Here is a 16850-nt window from a genome sequence, read left to right on the forward strand (position 1 = left end):
CTTTTGTTTGCTTTTTTTTTCATGACACTAGATTAATATTTTTATATCGATTATTCGCCCTAGAACTGAGTTAACTACCGTTTAATGGTAATGTATCAAAGTATCTGTACCTCAAGGGAAAATTTCACCAACACAAGAGGGACCATTAATGCTTACAGTGTTGTCCTTGTCGCATGTTTTTGAACCTTTTCAGAGTTTTTTTTGTGGAATATTCTTGACAGTATCTGTTCTGTTGGGTTGGAGTCCACAAATGTTTGCATGAGGAAAGCATTAATGGTCGCTCTGGTGTTGAGAACATCGTTCTTTCAGTTAAGTTTAGAACAGATGCTGTCAATCCTGAGTTAACTATAAGTGAAATTCAAATTTTGATCTAGTGACAGTGATTTTTTAATCTCCATTAGAACATCCATCCACAACTCACTTTCTTTATTCAAATACAGTTTTCTGTCGACACATTTTCCCACCTGGCATTTTACTCCATGAGGGGAAAGACCTGACACCCGCACCACTTCATTCTCACAGGAAAAAAAGCAGGTGAGAACCACAGGCTGAGAAAGGTGTCATCTTTATTCACTCCATTCAAGTACATCATAATTCAAAACATGAGATTCATACATCCCCAGAACAGCCACTTCTGCGTGTCATCGCAGTCAGACGAAAAGTGCAGTTTCATTGTGGACTCCTTCCGGTCCAGACCGCCCGTCTCCACCGCTCCACTTGCTGAGACGATACAGACGATCCATCCTTATGATTTGGTGAACTCCGGACAGAGTGTGCTCATTTATGGCAAAATCCTTGAAACATGGAGATCAAAAAAACGAAAAGGCACAGCCAAAGCAGAGGAGTCGCCGCGACTTCAGTGCTTGTGGGTTTGTCTTTTTGGAATGCATATTCTTTCAGATGATAAGAGCAATAAATATTGTTCCAACAATATTTATTTGCGGTGGAAATTACCAAGTGTGATCAGGCTGCCGAAGCCGAGGCTCAGCGTCAACACTCGCGTGCTGACGTCATTGTGCTTCATCATGTCTGCTCACGGTGAAATCACCACCCAGAATCCAGCACTTCGAAGGGACAGAATCACAGGCACACACTTCAAGTAATTTCAGGGATGGAAGAGGAACAATCATAAATAGAAACAATATCAATCATTACAGTGTTGCTTCGGCAAAAAAACAAAAACAAAAAAAAAACTTAAGGAACCAATACGTGTGAATGAAGCTTGAATGTGGGATGCAGCGCCCCCTTTCAAAATGACGCTATATAAAAGACAAAAACTACAGCATGCAAATAACTGGTTTATGCCTTCGCTCGTAAGATTATATACAGCTAATCCAATCGCTAATAATCTATTATGAATTAATCGTATTTCAATATTTGATGTCAAATTTGCGTGCATAAGTTAGTAACATGAGGGCGGAAGTGATGAGCGAACATTTGTTGTGCTTCTATTCTAAAGTTTCCAGGATCACAGCGACATCATCTCCTCTCCTACATCTAACTACTACTAAAAAATGATTCTATATTCAATTAATCTGTGTTGTCCGCATTACTTAGAATCTAAGTAACTGAAATTTACATGCTTAAATCCCAGTCTTAATTTATGTATAATTATTACTTTGCATTTAACTCAGAACATCATATACATTATCCACTCCCCAGTAATTACCAGGTAATTATTATTAAAACAACAACAAAAAATATCTTCAAATTAGTTTACAATAATCATCATAAATACCGACAAGATGTGAAAATAAGAAAATGTATTTGTGACTGAAGGCTGTTTGACTCACAGTGAAAGTTGTAAATGTTAAAACATTAAATGTTGGAGACTGGCATCTCCTGCATATTTTCACATCAGGGTCATGAAATATTGCTATTTTAGAATCAACACGTTCTATTGAGTAGAAAAATACAAAAAAATATAAAATCAAATCTGACAATAATAAATTATTGTAATATATATATATATTATCTATAAAACTACAGGATCTGAAGTTAAAATGCACAACATTTGCATTAAATAAAGGCGTAAAAAAATCTTCATGTAATTTCATTTGGCATTTTTACAGCACATGGAAATCCAGGTTTGCCCTTGGCAAGTCATCAAACGGCACAGCGGACTTGAACCTGGAACCTTGAGGCTTCAGAGCTGCGCTCGTGCCTTTCATTGTCTCCCAGCAGCCACAATCCCAATTCAGCTTTCCATTCACAAAAAGGATGATTCTTGCATATAGAATTCAAGGTTTCACAGGGTGAAAAGTGTCCTGGCCTCAGGTGAGATTAGAAAAATATACTAATCCTCTCACAAATATATCCTCTACTGAGTGGATGGATGGTTTGATTCTATATGCAGCGGATGAGTCGAGGTATTCAGGAGTGTTGAGATGACGCTTCACACCAAGCTCTGGACATGTAAACATGAGATGGCTCTGTTGGATTTGCACGTCACACGCCCACAACACGCCCAATGAACATGGGCGGTTCAACACCACCACAGGATGGGGAAGAATTCTGGGCTTCCAAAAACCATGTCGGCAATAAATAAAGAGAAACATTCACGACCGTCACATTTGCACAGACAAGACCTGGGTCTGACACCACATGATTGACAGCTGTGTTGCGCCAGGGCAGTGGCAAAGTTCTGAGCTCCCAGCATGCAACACTACACACCTCCACCTCTTCAGTCAGAAGAGCGCTGGGCTCAGAAGGTGACTCGTATCGACATGCCGAAATTAAACCAGCACTTTCTCAAGTAGAAGTAGAAGAAGACGCATTTGTGTGTCCGTGTTTTCTTCAGTGACAAGCTTAAGTCATATGACCGAGCTGTGACAGTAATAACACCACATCATCAGGGCTGTTTTCTCCATGTTTTCATAGAGAAATATTGAAGACACTTTTAAGCATTTCTCGGTCAATAACTAACACACACAGACTCCTCAGCTCAAATGACGTAGAAGTCAATATCAACTGACTCACATAAAGCAGTGTGTGCTGCGGGTGGAACAAAATTAATGCTTATTAAAATCCATAAATAGGAAATGTGATGTTCATTCCCCGGAGCTAAATTCATCATCCTCTGTGCTGAGTACACAAAAGTGATCCTCCTTGACCAAACACTGCGCCACAAAACATGACAGAGCTCAAGCGCAAACCGCAGTTTTTGGACGTTTCGGGATAATATCTGACTCTCTGAAAACTACGGCAGCAGATAAGTTAACTTGCACATTATCACAAATGAACCACGGTTAATCTGTTCCAAGTCTGATCTGAAGGAAGCGTTTTGCAATGCAAGAGTTTCATTTGCAATTAATCGCGAGTTAACTCAGTGCGATTGAACTGGATTAAAAGGCTGAAAATCCTTTTTTTAGTCAGATGATGAAGCTTCAACACGGATCTTAGGATCATAAAGTGCCTCCACCTTGTCACTGTCATCGTCGCAACAGTATTTAGTGTTTATATTGTAATAATGCAAAATCATAAACACATGTTTATCAGACTGAACCACTATATTACTGAAGGAAAAAAGTATTGACCTGATATCATGGTTGAAGGCAACTTTAACTTTCACTCTGTTTTTCAGTTAATCCAACTTTTATGTTGCATTTTCCGACTGGTTAAACATATATTTTAGCAGTTTACAAAACTATTTTCCACCTTTTCTCAGGTCAGGTCACGTTCTAGGTTCCTCATGTCTTTCCAAGAGGTTATTTTATTGACCAATTGATGCTTAAATATGTGTAATTACAGCTGCTAGTTCACCCACAAGGAAGCTGCTTTCACCATCACATGATGTGGAATCATGGAAGATCACAGCACTTCTGACTCGGACCTTATTTCCAGTTACTCCAGTGTCACAACAAGAGTTATAATCACTGGCACAGTGCTGCGCGTGCAGTGGCAGCTGTGGGAATTGAAGCATTTGTGGGGCTCGGGAAGTAAACTGTGGTGATTCATCTGGTCATAGAACAATCAGCTGGAACTAAACCAGGCACTTGTAATGCGTCTTCAGTTCAACCTTCTTAAAAAGGTCATTGACGGTCCAAGGCAGAAAAAGTTATGCAACAAAAATAACAGACAAGTTTGGGATGAACCAGGCCTGAAGAGTCATGGGAGTTTGGTCTAACACTCAAGAACAATAACGCTTGTGCTCAGTGGCGCCCCCTGTCGGCTCTATTTGCGCTGTACACGATTCATATTTTTAAAAGGCAATATGGAGACACTACACAGTACAAGAACAACGTCCTACAAGGTGATTTGTCAGAGAAACCTCCTCCTCCTGATACATTGAACATGTAGTGTTGTGTACCTTGGGGGTGAGAAAAGAGTGCTGCAGGTCCAGCTCAGCATCTCTAGAGGAACCAGGAGTTGGACATCACCGCGTCGCCACACCTTCAAGGTGTGTCGTGTTTGTGGCAGTGAAGTCACAGCGCCGTCTCCTGATCCACCTGAGCCGTCGCCCTGGACGAGCCGAACGTCACCTTGGTTTCCTCGTCCGTCTGCGCGCCGTCACTCTCCATCTCCTTCTCCTCTTTGATCATGTCTTCTTTGCAGTAGGCCGACCCGTTCCCCTCTTTGTGGCCCGGTTCGTAAGGCTTCTTGTCGATCTCCTTCAGCTGGCTCGCAGGAAGGAGAGGTCAGAGGTCAGGCGGAGGTCAAGGACTGAAGGGAGGGGTGGAAGACAAGACACCGACCTTCAGAGGAGTGACGCAGCACAGCTTCTCTTTGTAGCGCTCGGGCAGGAAGAAGAGCAGCGTGCCCAGGACAGGGAAGACCGTTCCCGGGGTCAGGTCCCTCTCCTTCATCGGCCCTGGTGATGAACCAGTCAATGGCATGTTGACTTTCATGACTCTTAACTGTCAAAAGTGCCGCATACCTGTGAGCAGGCTGACGATCAGCCCCACCACCACCACAGTGGCGGAATTGTGAGCGCTGTACCACATGTATGACAGAGAGTAGAGCGCCTCCAGCCCGGTCGGCCTGACACATGAGCAACACGTTAGCACCACTGATCATCAACTTCACACTACCAGACTAGTCCTCTTCCGTGTCCCCATTAGGGTTCACTGATCACGGACACACTCTCACAGGCAGCGCTAATGCTACGACCCGCCATCAGTTAGGGACCATCAACAAATTCCGAAGCGGTCAATTGTTAGTGAAATCTTCAATAAAGCAATGGAAAACAACCATTTTAGGAGAGAGAATTGTGAAAATGTTTTTCATCGCACAAGACAAAGGACTGACAGATTGTATAATGATTTGGAGAACAGACTATGACTACATGATCATTTCTTCACATTATCTCTAATGTTTCTTCAACAGCATCTTGCAAATGTGTCCAGACTGGTCCATAGTTCAAGTAAACTGTTAAGAGACATGAGACACAGCAGACAGACGGCTCAATTTAACCCCTAAATAAAGCTGGCAGAGCAGCCTGTCAGACACTAGTGGGTTCTACCAGAGATGTGAAACATTGAATTTCTCATCTCTACACTTAGTTGACTATTATATTTAAACATAAACATGATGTTGGAGACAAACTCCACTGACAAGTTTCATCATAAAACAGTTTCAAGAGAGACTGTAGTGTGTCCAAAACATGGAATGGAATGAACATGTACTTATCGTGATAATTATCATTATCGCTGAAATTACAGCATTTATTGTGCTAACTTTTTTTGTCCATATCGCCCATCCCTGGTTTCCACATTTTTGTTATAATTCATATCAAAAATTCACAGCATATTCAAATTTTGCTACTTTGCTCCTCCTCACCGGGGCTTGGCTGTGGTCATGGTGGCCAGCGTGGTCGCAGCCGTGGCCGTGATGTTGTCCAACAGAGGGGGGAAGGTGGTGTTCAGCGGAGGCACCGGGGTTTGACTGGTGGCCCGCAGCACAAAGCTGCCGATGCCGATCCAAAAGGCCATCACCAGACCAGCCACTAACCCGACCACAGCACCCTGAAGGACACAAGCTGTCAACATGGCCGCTTTCATTCCACCTCGAATGCGAGTGAGATGCAGTTGACTCACAATGGAGTTGGCCCAGGGGAAGAACATTCCCAGGCAGAAGAGACCCAGCAGTGGACCACCCACCATCCCGAAGATGCTGAACGCTGCCTGCAGGTGAAGAGGTCGAGGAGTGCAGTTGTTCAGACAGAACTTAATGATGACAGAAAACACTCCAGATACTTTTACTGCTCCAGCAACTGGCTTCAATCAGAAAGAAAGGTATTTTTTGAATCATGTTTAAAACATTAATTGAAAGTTACATCCTACTCATTCACATGACCCAAACTCTGCGTCTCAACCCTCATTGAAGTCCGAGCTCTACTTTCTGACAGTGACGCACAGGCTAACATGACGCCGGTTTACCAATAGATGGCGGCATTGCGCAAAAATATACTTTAAAAAAAAGTGGTGGTTGGAACGCACGACACGCTGCTTTTCCAGTTTATTAGCTTATATCAATAAAAGGATTCTAGTCTGTAACCAACGGATAAACCTTGAGATTCCTACTGAAAAGCCCAAGAATGTGTATGTGTGAAAGTTATTGTCTGCAGAGGTTCTAAACGACGGCAGGACACAGACTCAAGTGTTTACCTGCAGCACAGATCCCATGATGGAGGCGAGGTAAGCCATGGCCAAACACACCAGACCATAGGCCAGAGCTGTGCAACACACATCTTCACATAAGCCTCTGATAGGTCTGGAATGGTTCACACTTCTGTTACCCAGTCCTTTGGAGAGCAGCGTGGCCTTCGCTTCAGTCATGTTGGGAAAATACGGCTTGATCAGGTCCTCCATGGTTACCGTTGCTAGGGAGTTGAATGCTGAGGAGATGGTGCTGATGGAGACAAAGCAAGAGCGCAGGTATGTGTGGGTGAAATTTAGTCTCGCTCCCAAAGCACAATTACATTCATAAGTTACTCAATGTCATGATGCTACTGGCATTCGCGCTCTACAGTGAGTGAAACAGGTCTGTCCAGTATTGTGCAGAGGATCATGTAACTTCGACGATCACGACGCTTGACTTTAGTCCAGAGTTTGTCCTCGGTCGGCATATATACTTCAGCACTCTCCCTCACCTCAGCGCTCCACTGAAGAGACACGCCACAAACAGGCCCGGGAGGCCCGGCAGACCCTGGAAGACGTCCATGACGAAGTACAGCACCATCTGGACAAGCACACGCTTCATCAGCAGGAAGTGAAAACCACAACTGTCTGCGACGTTGGAGCAACTCGCACCTGATCATTGGTTTTGACGTAGCCCTTGTCCAGAGGACTGTCTTCTCCATAGCGAGCGAACATGACCAGACCCATGAGGCAGCCCAGGCACAGGACGATCTGCTGGCAGGGGAACACCACGTAGCAGGACCTGCACCGCCAAACCACACACAGCATCCAATGAAGAGCTTCTACATCCAGGGCTCTCCTTAAAACTACAGTATGAGTTCGAACTTTGGATCATTACTGACATGTATTCTGACGTTTCATTCAGCCAGGTTTTTGGAGAGTTTTAACAAAAGTACAACTGTACTTTTCCCATGCTTCCACAGGTCAACTTTAAAAATTCCAAGGGAATTCCAGAGAACACAGACAACACAGAAAAAAGGTTGGCTGCTTTGCCTGAAACTCACATGACTGCTTCCTTCTCCGTCCTGGAGCTGAGGTATCTCTGGACCTGAGCCTGGTTGACCCCGTACAGAGCCAGCATCAGGAAGATTCCACCAACTCCCAGAGTCCAGAAGGTGTGGCGCTCCAGAGGGTCGGGGTTCAGGCTTTGGTGACAGAGAAATCAGTCTTTAGGAACAGTGGCTTTATCCATGCCAACGCATCAGACAATACTCACTCCAGTCCAGCGATGCGGCTGCCGTTCATCGCTTTCTTCCAGACCTCAGAGATCCCCCCGGCCTGGCTTGCACCGACAATGATGACAGCGAGCTGTCCCGCGAACATGACTACAGTTTGGAACACGTCGGTCCACATCACTGCCTTCAACCCGCCCTGGGAGACAGAGAGAGAACAGAAAGGTCAATGTCCAGGCCCGATCATTTTATTATGCAGTTGGGATACTGATCAGCCAGAGTTCTGATCACATGGATTGACAATGAATTTGTAATCAAATGATGAACTTTAAATCATTTTAATTCAGACATGTTTTTATATACCTCTTCAAGGAGGCAAAACATAGAAAAACCTTGCTGAATGCAGCAACTATTCTGTCAAAAGGACAACTGAAAAACATTTAGTTCGATGTGAGCCGTCACAGGTGAGTCTCTAGAGACTGTGCTATGTCTGTGAAATATTTACACACCGAGACAGAGAGCATTGCATTTATGAAAGTTTCAGATTCAAACGGCCACAGATCCAGTCGTCTCCACGTAAACGACACCTGAGAAAGGCTGCTCATCTAGATCGGTGAAATGAATGATTATTTCTTATCGTTCCGAATGGACGCTCGGACCGGAGGGTGTTGCTAAGAGTCAGCAGCTGCTGAGGAACCAGCGGTCTCACTTTCATGAGCCCAGAAAACTCTCCGTGCTCCCGTGGTGACTCACCAGGGCCGTGTACAAGGTGCTCACCAGTCCCATGGCCAACACGGCGCCCCACAGGTCAAAGCCAGTGACTGGAAGTGAAGAGAACGTGAGAACATGAGTCGAAATACATCTCGACCATTGGAGTGAATCCAGGAGATTAAATTCCTGGTTCCTGACAAAGAGACAGAGGAAACAGATAGAACATGGATAGATGGAGAAACAGATGGAGAGACAAGCGGACAGAATGCAAGATGAACATAGTTCTGAAGGGCCACAGTGGAAGCTGACAGAGGAGTGACCAAGAGAACAAGGCAACTCTTAGTGCTCACCTGCGTTCAGAGCCAGGGCCGGTGCATACAGGACCACACCCATATAAATAACCTGACGGCAACAAAGCAAAGATCTTATTCATTTCAAAGAACTTCATCTCAGTACCGTTGCACTCAGTGACTGCACCACAGAGCGACACAACGATCTGTGCGTGACTGGAGACTAGTGACCGGAGAGGCTGAGATGAAAATGTCTTGTCAAAGCAAATGTTAAAGCAAAGTTCAGAATAATAATGTGACTCAACTCTAGATCATCACTCACATTTTTGACAACTGTAATTTCCGGTCCAAATGATTCCAGATCAATCAGTTTGTTATGAAGCAGAGTGTGTCAGATCAGTTTCCTTTTGCCTTGATAATGACTTATTTTACGTGGATGAATTGGTAGAAATTTCTTTTTTATTTATTGTGCACATGTTTTTCAAAAACAAATTACAGAAAAAGAAAAAAGAAAGCAGTGGGCAGCACATAAAATCAGCCCTGTGCTGAGCTACAGTAAAAATGAAGTAAGGTTATAAGCAGCCCTGAAAAGGAGCATTAGAAAAAGGTTGTTAAAAACATTTTTTAATAATAATTACCCTCTAGAAATATGTAAAAAAAAAAAAAAAAAGGTCTCAAGCTTGCCCGCACAGTGATGTGGTGTGATGAGTAATGCTGGGTGATGATGGGCTGTTTTTAATTCTCAGCTTTCCTGCTCTTTCGCCAGAAATCTGCTGCTGCTTCACTTAGCGGTCAATTCGGGCAGGATAAGAAAACAAACTATTGCTGAAGTTAAATCCATCAAACCACTATTTCTGATCATTCTTCTCCATTAATCATAAGCAGATACCATTTGGAAGATGAAGGTCACCGTCCCACAGATGCGGACCGTCTTGTTGAAGCGCAGCTCCAGATACTGTTGACGAAGCAAACCAGCAAAAAAAAAAGAAAAGAAAAGACAACAGAAGCAGAAGTTACATATCATCTCAGAGTCACCCTCTAATCCAGTGTGGGTCACAGGTCATCAGCCACGAGTCAATGACTGATTGTGAGAGATAAAGACTTGGGTTGACCTTGAGACGGGACAATTTGTGCCGGTCTCATGTCAACGTGTCTTATGAGACAGTGGGCAGGTCAGATAAGAAGACTTCTGAGATCATACTTGAGGACAGAAGGGGGAGGACAGAAGGCAGACAAGAGAAGCTGGTTAACACAAAAGACATGTGGTCCTTCTGAATCCAGCGCTTGGGTTCAACCAAACAGAGCAGATGGAGAGAAGGAGGACTTGAGTTTACCTCGTAGGCGCTGGAGAGCCGCAGCCGGTAGAAGACGGGGATGAAGACATGAGCTGGGATGAGCAGGCCCAGGAAGTAGGAGCAGCCCAGGAACCAGTACTGGGTGCCGTAGGTGTAGATCTCCGCTGGAGCCCCGAGGATGGCGACGGCCGACTGAAACGTGGCCAGCAGAGAGAGGGAGACTGGGAGGCAGCTCATGGACCGATCAGCCATCAGGAACTCCTGCTCGATACATTGTAGCGACAGAATCAGTAAATATTCTTTGGCGAGTGCTGGTTTAAAGTCAAAACATGACACGGCTCTGACCTGTGTGGTGCGCTGGCGCCCCCCAGAGAAGGCGTAGAAGAGGCCGATCCCAGCTGAGGCCACCAGCAGCAGGGCAAAGATGACATAGTCCACAGGGGTGAAGTGCATCTGGACCACTTCCCCCATGATGGATTGAAGTGAGGAGGGGTGTTCGGAGAGAAAAGAGACGCCACCTCGGATGAGCAGATCACAGTGACAGGAAGGGCACTTCTTCCATGGGTGGTCTCACCCAGACCTGGAGCAGAGGAGACAGAGGTTTGTCGAGCTACTCACTCATCCAGGGAGTCTGGCCATCTTTATTCCAGAGCAAGCTGAACTAGGATGCCAGGATAAAGAGCAGGATGAACTCACCAGTCGGCTGAGAGGCGGTTGACTGACTCACACTGGCTGAGCGGCTTGCTCACAACTCCGCACTCCTGTCGGAGACAAAAAAACAGGGCCAACCTGAGACATGAAACAATATTTTCACCAGTGAAATGGATGTATCGTGTTACTGAAAGACACGTTCACGCTCATCCAAAGACAACCTGAGCCCCTGTAGTGTTTATCCACGACCACGTAACAAGCAAAATGAATAGCTTTTCTACTCCCCACTTTGCTCAGCTAAAACAATAGCTACAGTATTTCCCGAAGCACTTGCATCATTGAGCAACACGACCTCTTTAGAGAGTTCAGGCGAGCCTCGGGGTTTGGCAAGGAAATATCAACTAAACAACACGAATGGATTTCTATGCTTCATAATTGTCTTTATTAAAGATAGAAGACTGCACCCAGAAAGACGACGGCTTTTAAAATCACAATTAATTCAAGGTGTAGCAGAGAATTTTCAGGAAAATGTTACATCATGATGAGCAAAGAAGAAGGCACTTCATTGCTTGTATTGTCAGATAACATATCCATCATCGTTTCAACTCCCAACTTTCCCTTTCACACAGGTTTCAGTAGCAGGCGAACTTGGATAAACCTTTATTTAATGTTCTGAAACTGACCACAAGTCAAGAGCAGGAAGAAGTCGTGGTGGCCAGAGTTTTATTTAATCTATTAATTCAATTTCTTCTGGTTTTAAAATCCAAAATATAGAGTGATGGGAGGGAAATTAAGCTGAACTGAAATGTGATTCATTTCGTGTGAGTTTTCCAGCCTGGGGAAATGCTGGCCTCAGACTCAAGTGGACGGTGCAGCGTGTTCATTATGACCACAGACTTGAAGGTACCTTTTCTGACACCTGTCTCTTCACACTCAAATTCCAACCTAACTAAGAGGAGCCAAAGGTCAGAAACTGATCCAGGAAAAACACATAAAAGGCAGTGACGCAACTCTCCGGTCAGGAAAAAAAGGGTTCTTACTTCCCATGCAGTTCATGGACATCAAGGTCAGGACTAGTGACAAGCACGGTGACAAAAGAACACCTCACTTCTTAAGATATTGATGAATAAATAAAGGGCAAACATTACTGTAACACAACAGGAGGGAAACCTCACACTGTGGGAAACCTTAAAATAGCATGCATGTATGTGTGTGTGTGTGTGTGTGTGTGTGTGTGTGTGTGTGTGTGGTCATCAAAAGGAAATGCTGCTCAGAACAGACAAGCGTGTCCTCATGACTGCTCTGTTCTGTTCAGATCAAGCAGTGACCCCCATGCCTGCCTCTTAAATGCTAATCCGCTCCACAAATGAAAAGGTAGTGGAATACTGTTGACGTGTTATTCCAGAACAAGCAACACACACAAACACCTGGAGGAAGCCCAAGATTTGCACCACACAATGACGACGCAACTTAAATAAGGGGTGCAAAGGAAGACATGTTGAAAAACCAGTTATCAAATGTGAGTACAGTCAACCAGTCTGTGAGTTGTTGTTGAATCTAGTGGATCGGATCTGGCCCCCAGGCCTTCAGTTTGGCACGTGTGAGCCGAGGTTTTGAGAGCACTGGAGTCTTCAGTCACTCCTGAGAACATGTTTTGATTAATTGCTTCATCTTCATTAGATCCCTTTTAACACACGCAGTAAATCCACAGGCCGTTTTTGCTCGCTGTGTGAAGTCACCTTCTCAAACCATCAAAATGATGTTCAAGAGGCGACGGTTGCCAGGCAACCTAAGTGCCATCAGGTGGTGGGAGGTCACCGCACAAAACAACTACTTTTCCTCCGATGCAGGGGGAAACTAAAGCTATGGAAAACACAGCTCACTGGAAGAATGAAGCTCTCCGTGGTAGATATTTGCCCAACGATTAGACCTCAACCTGCATCATATTTGCTCTCACATCCTCCACAGCGGAGGGATTATAGGGACACAACCAGACGTGTTCAGTGTAAAGCTTTACTTAAACATTGACTCATCTTTGAAATGAGGTCTCATATTGAGAGAAGATGACAACTTTATTTGAAACAGTTAAACTGTTTTGTCTCAGAAGGAACCAAGTCAGATCAGACTTCTTTTTATGACAAGTCAAACCTTCATCTTTGATCAATACCAGGATGACAGACACTGACCGGTTAAACTGAGGTGCAGGAGAAGACACCATCGCTGGTTCACACTTGCCACGTGTGTTGGTAAACAGCTCAATTTAAAGAGTACAACACGAGCCTGAGTCACCAAGTCAAATCCACCTCATCCTCATATTTGCAGTCATTTACAAAGTAGTTTTTTAGGGGGTCACAGTACCAAGAATTGATTCAGGACAATCCTCACATGAAGAATGTAGTAACACACCGACTCTGAAACAAGAGTCGACAACACGGCAATGACATTGTTACTACAGTCCTCTATGAGACAGTAACTACAAAGTTTAACTTTATTTCATATTATCCATCCATAGAATGATTTTAATTTTCTTTTCCAGTGGCCACGCAGGGAGCTGTGAGCCAGCACGGAAATGGTATTTTTCAGCTCAGTATTATCACATTATTTTTGTTCCTCCAAAATGTGTCTCTTCAAATGAATTTTGCATCAGGATAACAGTTTCATGAAATGGCAGTTCAGCGCTTCCACAGTTAGTTATTCAAAGAAATAATTCAGTTTAGTACTATCTGAAATCCATGAGTTTAGATTTAGCAGGGCCCATTATCTCAAAATAATAACCCTATATATCTAAAGTGCAGGTCATGACATCGCTTTCATGAAACAAACTGACGTGAAGTTCTGCTGACTTTTTGTATTTGTAAAACCATCCATTATCTCTGAAAGAAACAATGATAAAACTCCAGAACCTCATTTTCTCGGCATCCAGAGATCCTCTTATCTTCAGTGGGGCCCTCTGCTTGGATCACAGCGCCGCTAAAGACCCAAAGGTTCAGCAATCATTAAACACTTGAACTGAACCCTGACCAGGCGAAGTGAAATAAAAACACAGACAGGTGCGAGTCACGTTCCGTCAGCCATCAGCAGTTTTGAAAAGTGGCCAACGACGATCTGAGACGTGGCATAAATATTCTCCAAAAAAGGCAAAGTTGAAAAACAGCAAGTTGCTAAGTCTGAAGTACAGTAGCTGATAGTACAAAAAGGTGAAGACGCAATCTTATCACCAGCCTGCAGAAGATGCAGATAGCCGCGGTGATGTGGAGTCAGCGTCGCCCCCTGTGTAGCGGAGAAAGATCCTTTTGACACAACAGCAACTCTCACTTTCCTCAGGAAATATGGAATGATTACATCGACCCCTTTGGTCTCAGTGGTAACTAATGAAATGAAATATATTTGAGTGGTATTTCTCTTTTCCATCACCATGTGTATCACATCCTCTACTGTGTTTCTGTTCCATTGTTTGTGACACACAGGTCAATTAAACTGTGACCCACACTGGCTGTGAGCAGTGCAGCGTGAGATTTCATCAGACGGACTCATCAGCTCTTCTGTGAATCCAGTCAACGGTGGGGGAACCTTTTCCAGTCAATCTCTTCTTGGAGAGCGTTCACACACTGACAAGGAGTGGATGGACCTCACTGGGATGTGATGTCATTGAATCAGCTGACTAGTTAGAACCGAATTCACAGGATGGAACGACGAGTATGAAACACAAACGTCGTCCCCACTCCTGCGACATAATGTCATCACATGGATTATGACCACCGTTGGGAAAATAAATGGTTTTACAGCTGTAAATAAAGCAGCGTCAGAATCACAGTCTGGTTCTCCGCTGCAGCTGCTACACTGACCCACCTGCTGAACAGCACCTGAGCTGATAAAACTGCTATTTATGTCACTGTCATACTGCTTTATTTTAATATTTCACATTAAAACATTATATTTTATCTCACTCACAAGGATATAATTAGCTTCTCAACAGTTGTATGTTGGAATTGTCGCGCAAAAGATGGCACTGGATGCAAATGTCAAACAAGGTCATGCGCTGTCAAAACATCTGTAAAAACAACAGGTTCGTGTATCGACATTAATCTCTGGCCACAGTCCCCGGTTCGGTCTGTGTAGAGTTTCCGCTGGATAATGAGAGTCGACAGGCTCCGGCACGTCACTCATGTGCCGGTTAGCCACACTAGCTGCGAGGCTAGCGGGTCTTCCCGCGGCTCGGGGGAGATGACACGCTATTGATTCTCGAGTATTTGACGAGCACAAAGGTAAAGCTGCGGGTAAACACGCTCGGGAACACGGCCGCATGACATTTACTACGTGCTCTCGGTGCCCGACCACTCAAACTTTCCGCCAACCGCGTGTCGCTAGCCGGCGAACCCGACACCGGGAACCGTAACAGACCTGAACAACACAAGACCAAGTCACTGAGCGAGTGAAGGAGAGTGGAGGCGTCTCACCTGTGAAGCCGCACGCGCTGCCCAAACACTAGTAACTGCGGCGCATCACGGCGAGTGTCAGCGGGATCGGACATGTTAGCTCCGCCCACTCTCCTTGACTCGATGCACGGAGGTGCGTTCACGTGTCTGCTGTAAATTAGCCTTCAATGACAGTAGCGCTGCGCAACTTTTTCATGAATTACGAATACGTTTTTCATTTTAGATTCGATTCGATCTCCTTTATTCGTGACAGTCGATTTGATAACTTTTATTCTTCAAACAACTGGGGAATTCTGGTTGTTACCGCAGCATCGCAACATTGAAAAACATTGAGAAAGACATTGAAGATAAACATTAAATATTAAAGATATCAACACGAGCAACACTGTGGAAAAAAATGAAATAGACTAAAGAAAATAATTTTTGCGTCCTTTTTCCCTATTTCATCAATTCTCTTTCATGTGCGCTCCTTCTACTGTGTACATAAACGCAACACACATTCATAACCGCGCAAGTTGGCAAACGACCTTAAACAGCAGGTTCGTTTTCATGTGACGCCATAGTTTCATGCCTTTTTTCAATGAATAGCCACTGTTCTTATAGGTATCATTGTATGTAGTCTCATTTGTGTATATTCATAATGAGTTTATGTTTTGACTTTTAAGTGAAAAACTTCCGTCAACCTGTCATGAAAAAATATATATTAAAAAAACACATAAATGCATCACCATACTTTTATTGTTTCTATTGAACTGATTTTATATCTTATACAGTACGTGAGATGATGCAATTCCAACAGAAAAATTCGGCGTATGTAGCATGGAGATTCTCTAAATGTTTCAACACTGGCTGCAATGTTATGGATCTATTTATTTATCATTTATTTATTTTCAATCAAACTTGTTAACCTATTTATAATATGTAATAAAATCAAAATGTGTCCCATTTAACCAAATTTATTGAATTGTTTTCCTGACCCTTCACGAGCCTGGTTATTTGGCTAATTTATTTCTCTATTTTTATTTGAAACTTTACTCAATCTGACTAAATAAAGATAGTAAAACAAGCCATGCTTTTTCAGTGGTGGCTTTCCGACGTCCCATGAAGGCACCATCGCACGTGCTTGCAGGCATAAGACGCTACAGTAAAATAATATTTGCATTTGAACGCAGCATCGCTACAAGGTCAGCAGGTTTAATGTAAAGGTCGATGCACGCTGTTTGAATGAAGACAGAAATGGTGACGCGTCGTCAAAACAACGGTCACGACGCAGGTCTGTTACCACGGCGACGTCAGCAGCTGGAAATAATGGTCATTTATCACCATGGCAATGGCAGCTGGATAGTCATTCTCACCGGACTCTTGTCTCCTGCGAGCGCTGGAGGTTTGAGCACATCACCTTCCTCCTCGTGTCATTGTGGATGACGCAGACTGACGCTTCTGACGGTGCGCATCAAACATCTTCACCAACCTTTCTATGACGTCACTACCCAGCGGTCCCAGTGCGCATGTTACAGCGCAGCTGCACTGGGAGTCTCGCGCCTTCCAGCGAGTGACTCACCAGCATCAGAGGTGACAGACGCGCAGGCTGGTGTGTGCGGAGCGTCACGTGATTACGGCGCCACCTGTAGAGCGAATTAAGGCCCGTCGCTCATAA

At 44.2% G+C, this 16850-nt stretch overlaps 1 protein-coding gene across 5 annotated transcripts; it reads right to left on the reverse strand.

The window, feature by feature from the left end:
- Positions 1-567: 567 nt before the first annotated feature.
- slc5a6a (solute carrier family 5 member 6a) lies at positions 568-16675 on the reverse strand. 5 transcript variants are annotated; one of them, XM_053881505.1, is made up of 18 exons: positions 16549-16675; positions 10803-10867; positions 10452-10686; positions 10146-10367; positions 9701-9766; positions 8872-8923; positions 8564-8631; positions 7855-8009; positions 7643-7783; positions 7251-7380; positions 7091-7179; positions 6737-6849; positions 6606-6673; positions 6036-6122; positions 5779-5963; positions 4877-4980; positions 4695-4810; positions 568-4616 (listed from the first exon to the last, which is right to left on the reverse strand). In XM_053881505.1, the coding sequence occupies exons 3-18, from the start codon at positions 10575-10577 to the stop codon at positions 4425-4427; spliced, it is 1914 nt and encodes a 637-aa protein (XP_053737480.1). In that variant the 5' UTR covers positions 10578-10686; positions 10803-10867; positions 16549-16675; the 3' UTR covers positions 568-4424. The 5 variants fall into 5 exon arrangements, with proteins under 5 accessions (XP_053737480.1, XP_053737477.1, XP_053737479.1 ...); XM_053881502.1 differs by having other exon boundaries at positions 6606-6849; XM_053881504.1 differs by lacking the exon at positions 16549-16675 and adding an exon at positions 15215-15295 and having other exon boundaries at positions 6606-6849.
- Positions 16676-16850: the final 175 nt, after the last annotated feature.

The sequence above is a fragment of the Synchiropus splendidus genome, chromosome 12, assembly GCF_027744825.2.
Source record: "Synchiropus splendidus isolate RoL2022-P1 chromosome 12, RoL_Sspl_1.0, whole genome shotgun sequence".
Classification (NCBI taxonomy): Eukaryota; Metazoa; Chordata; class Actinopteri; order Syngnathiformes; family Callionymidae; genus Synchiropus; species Synchiropus splendidus.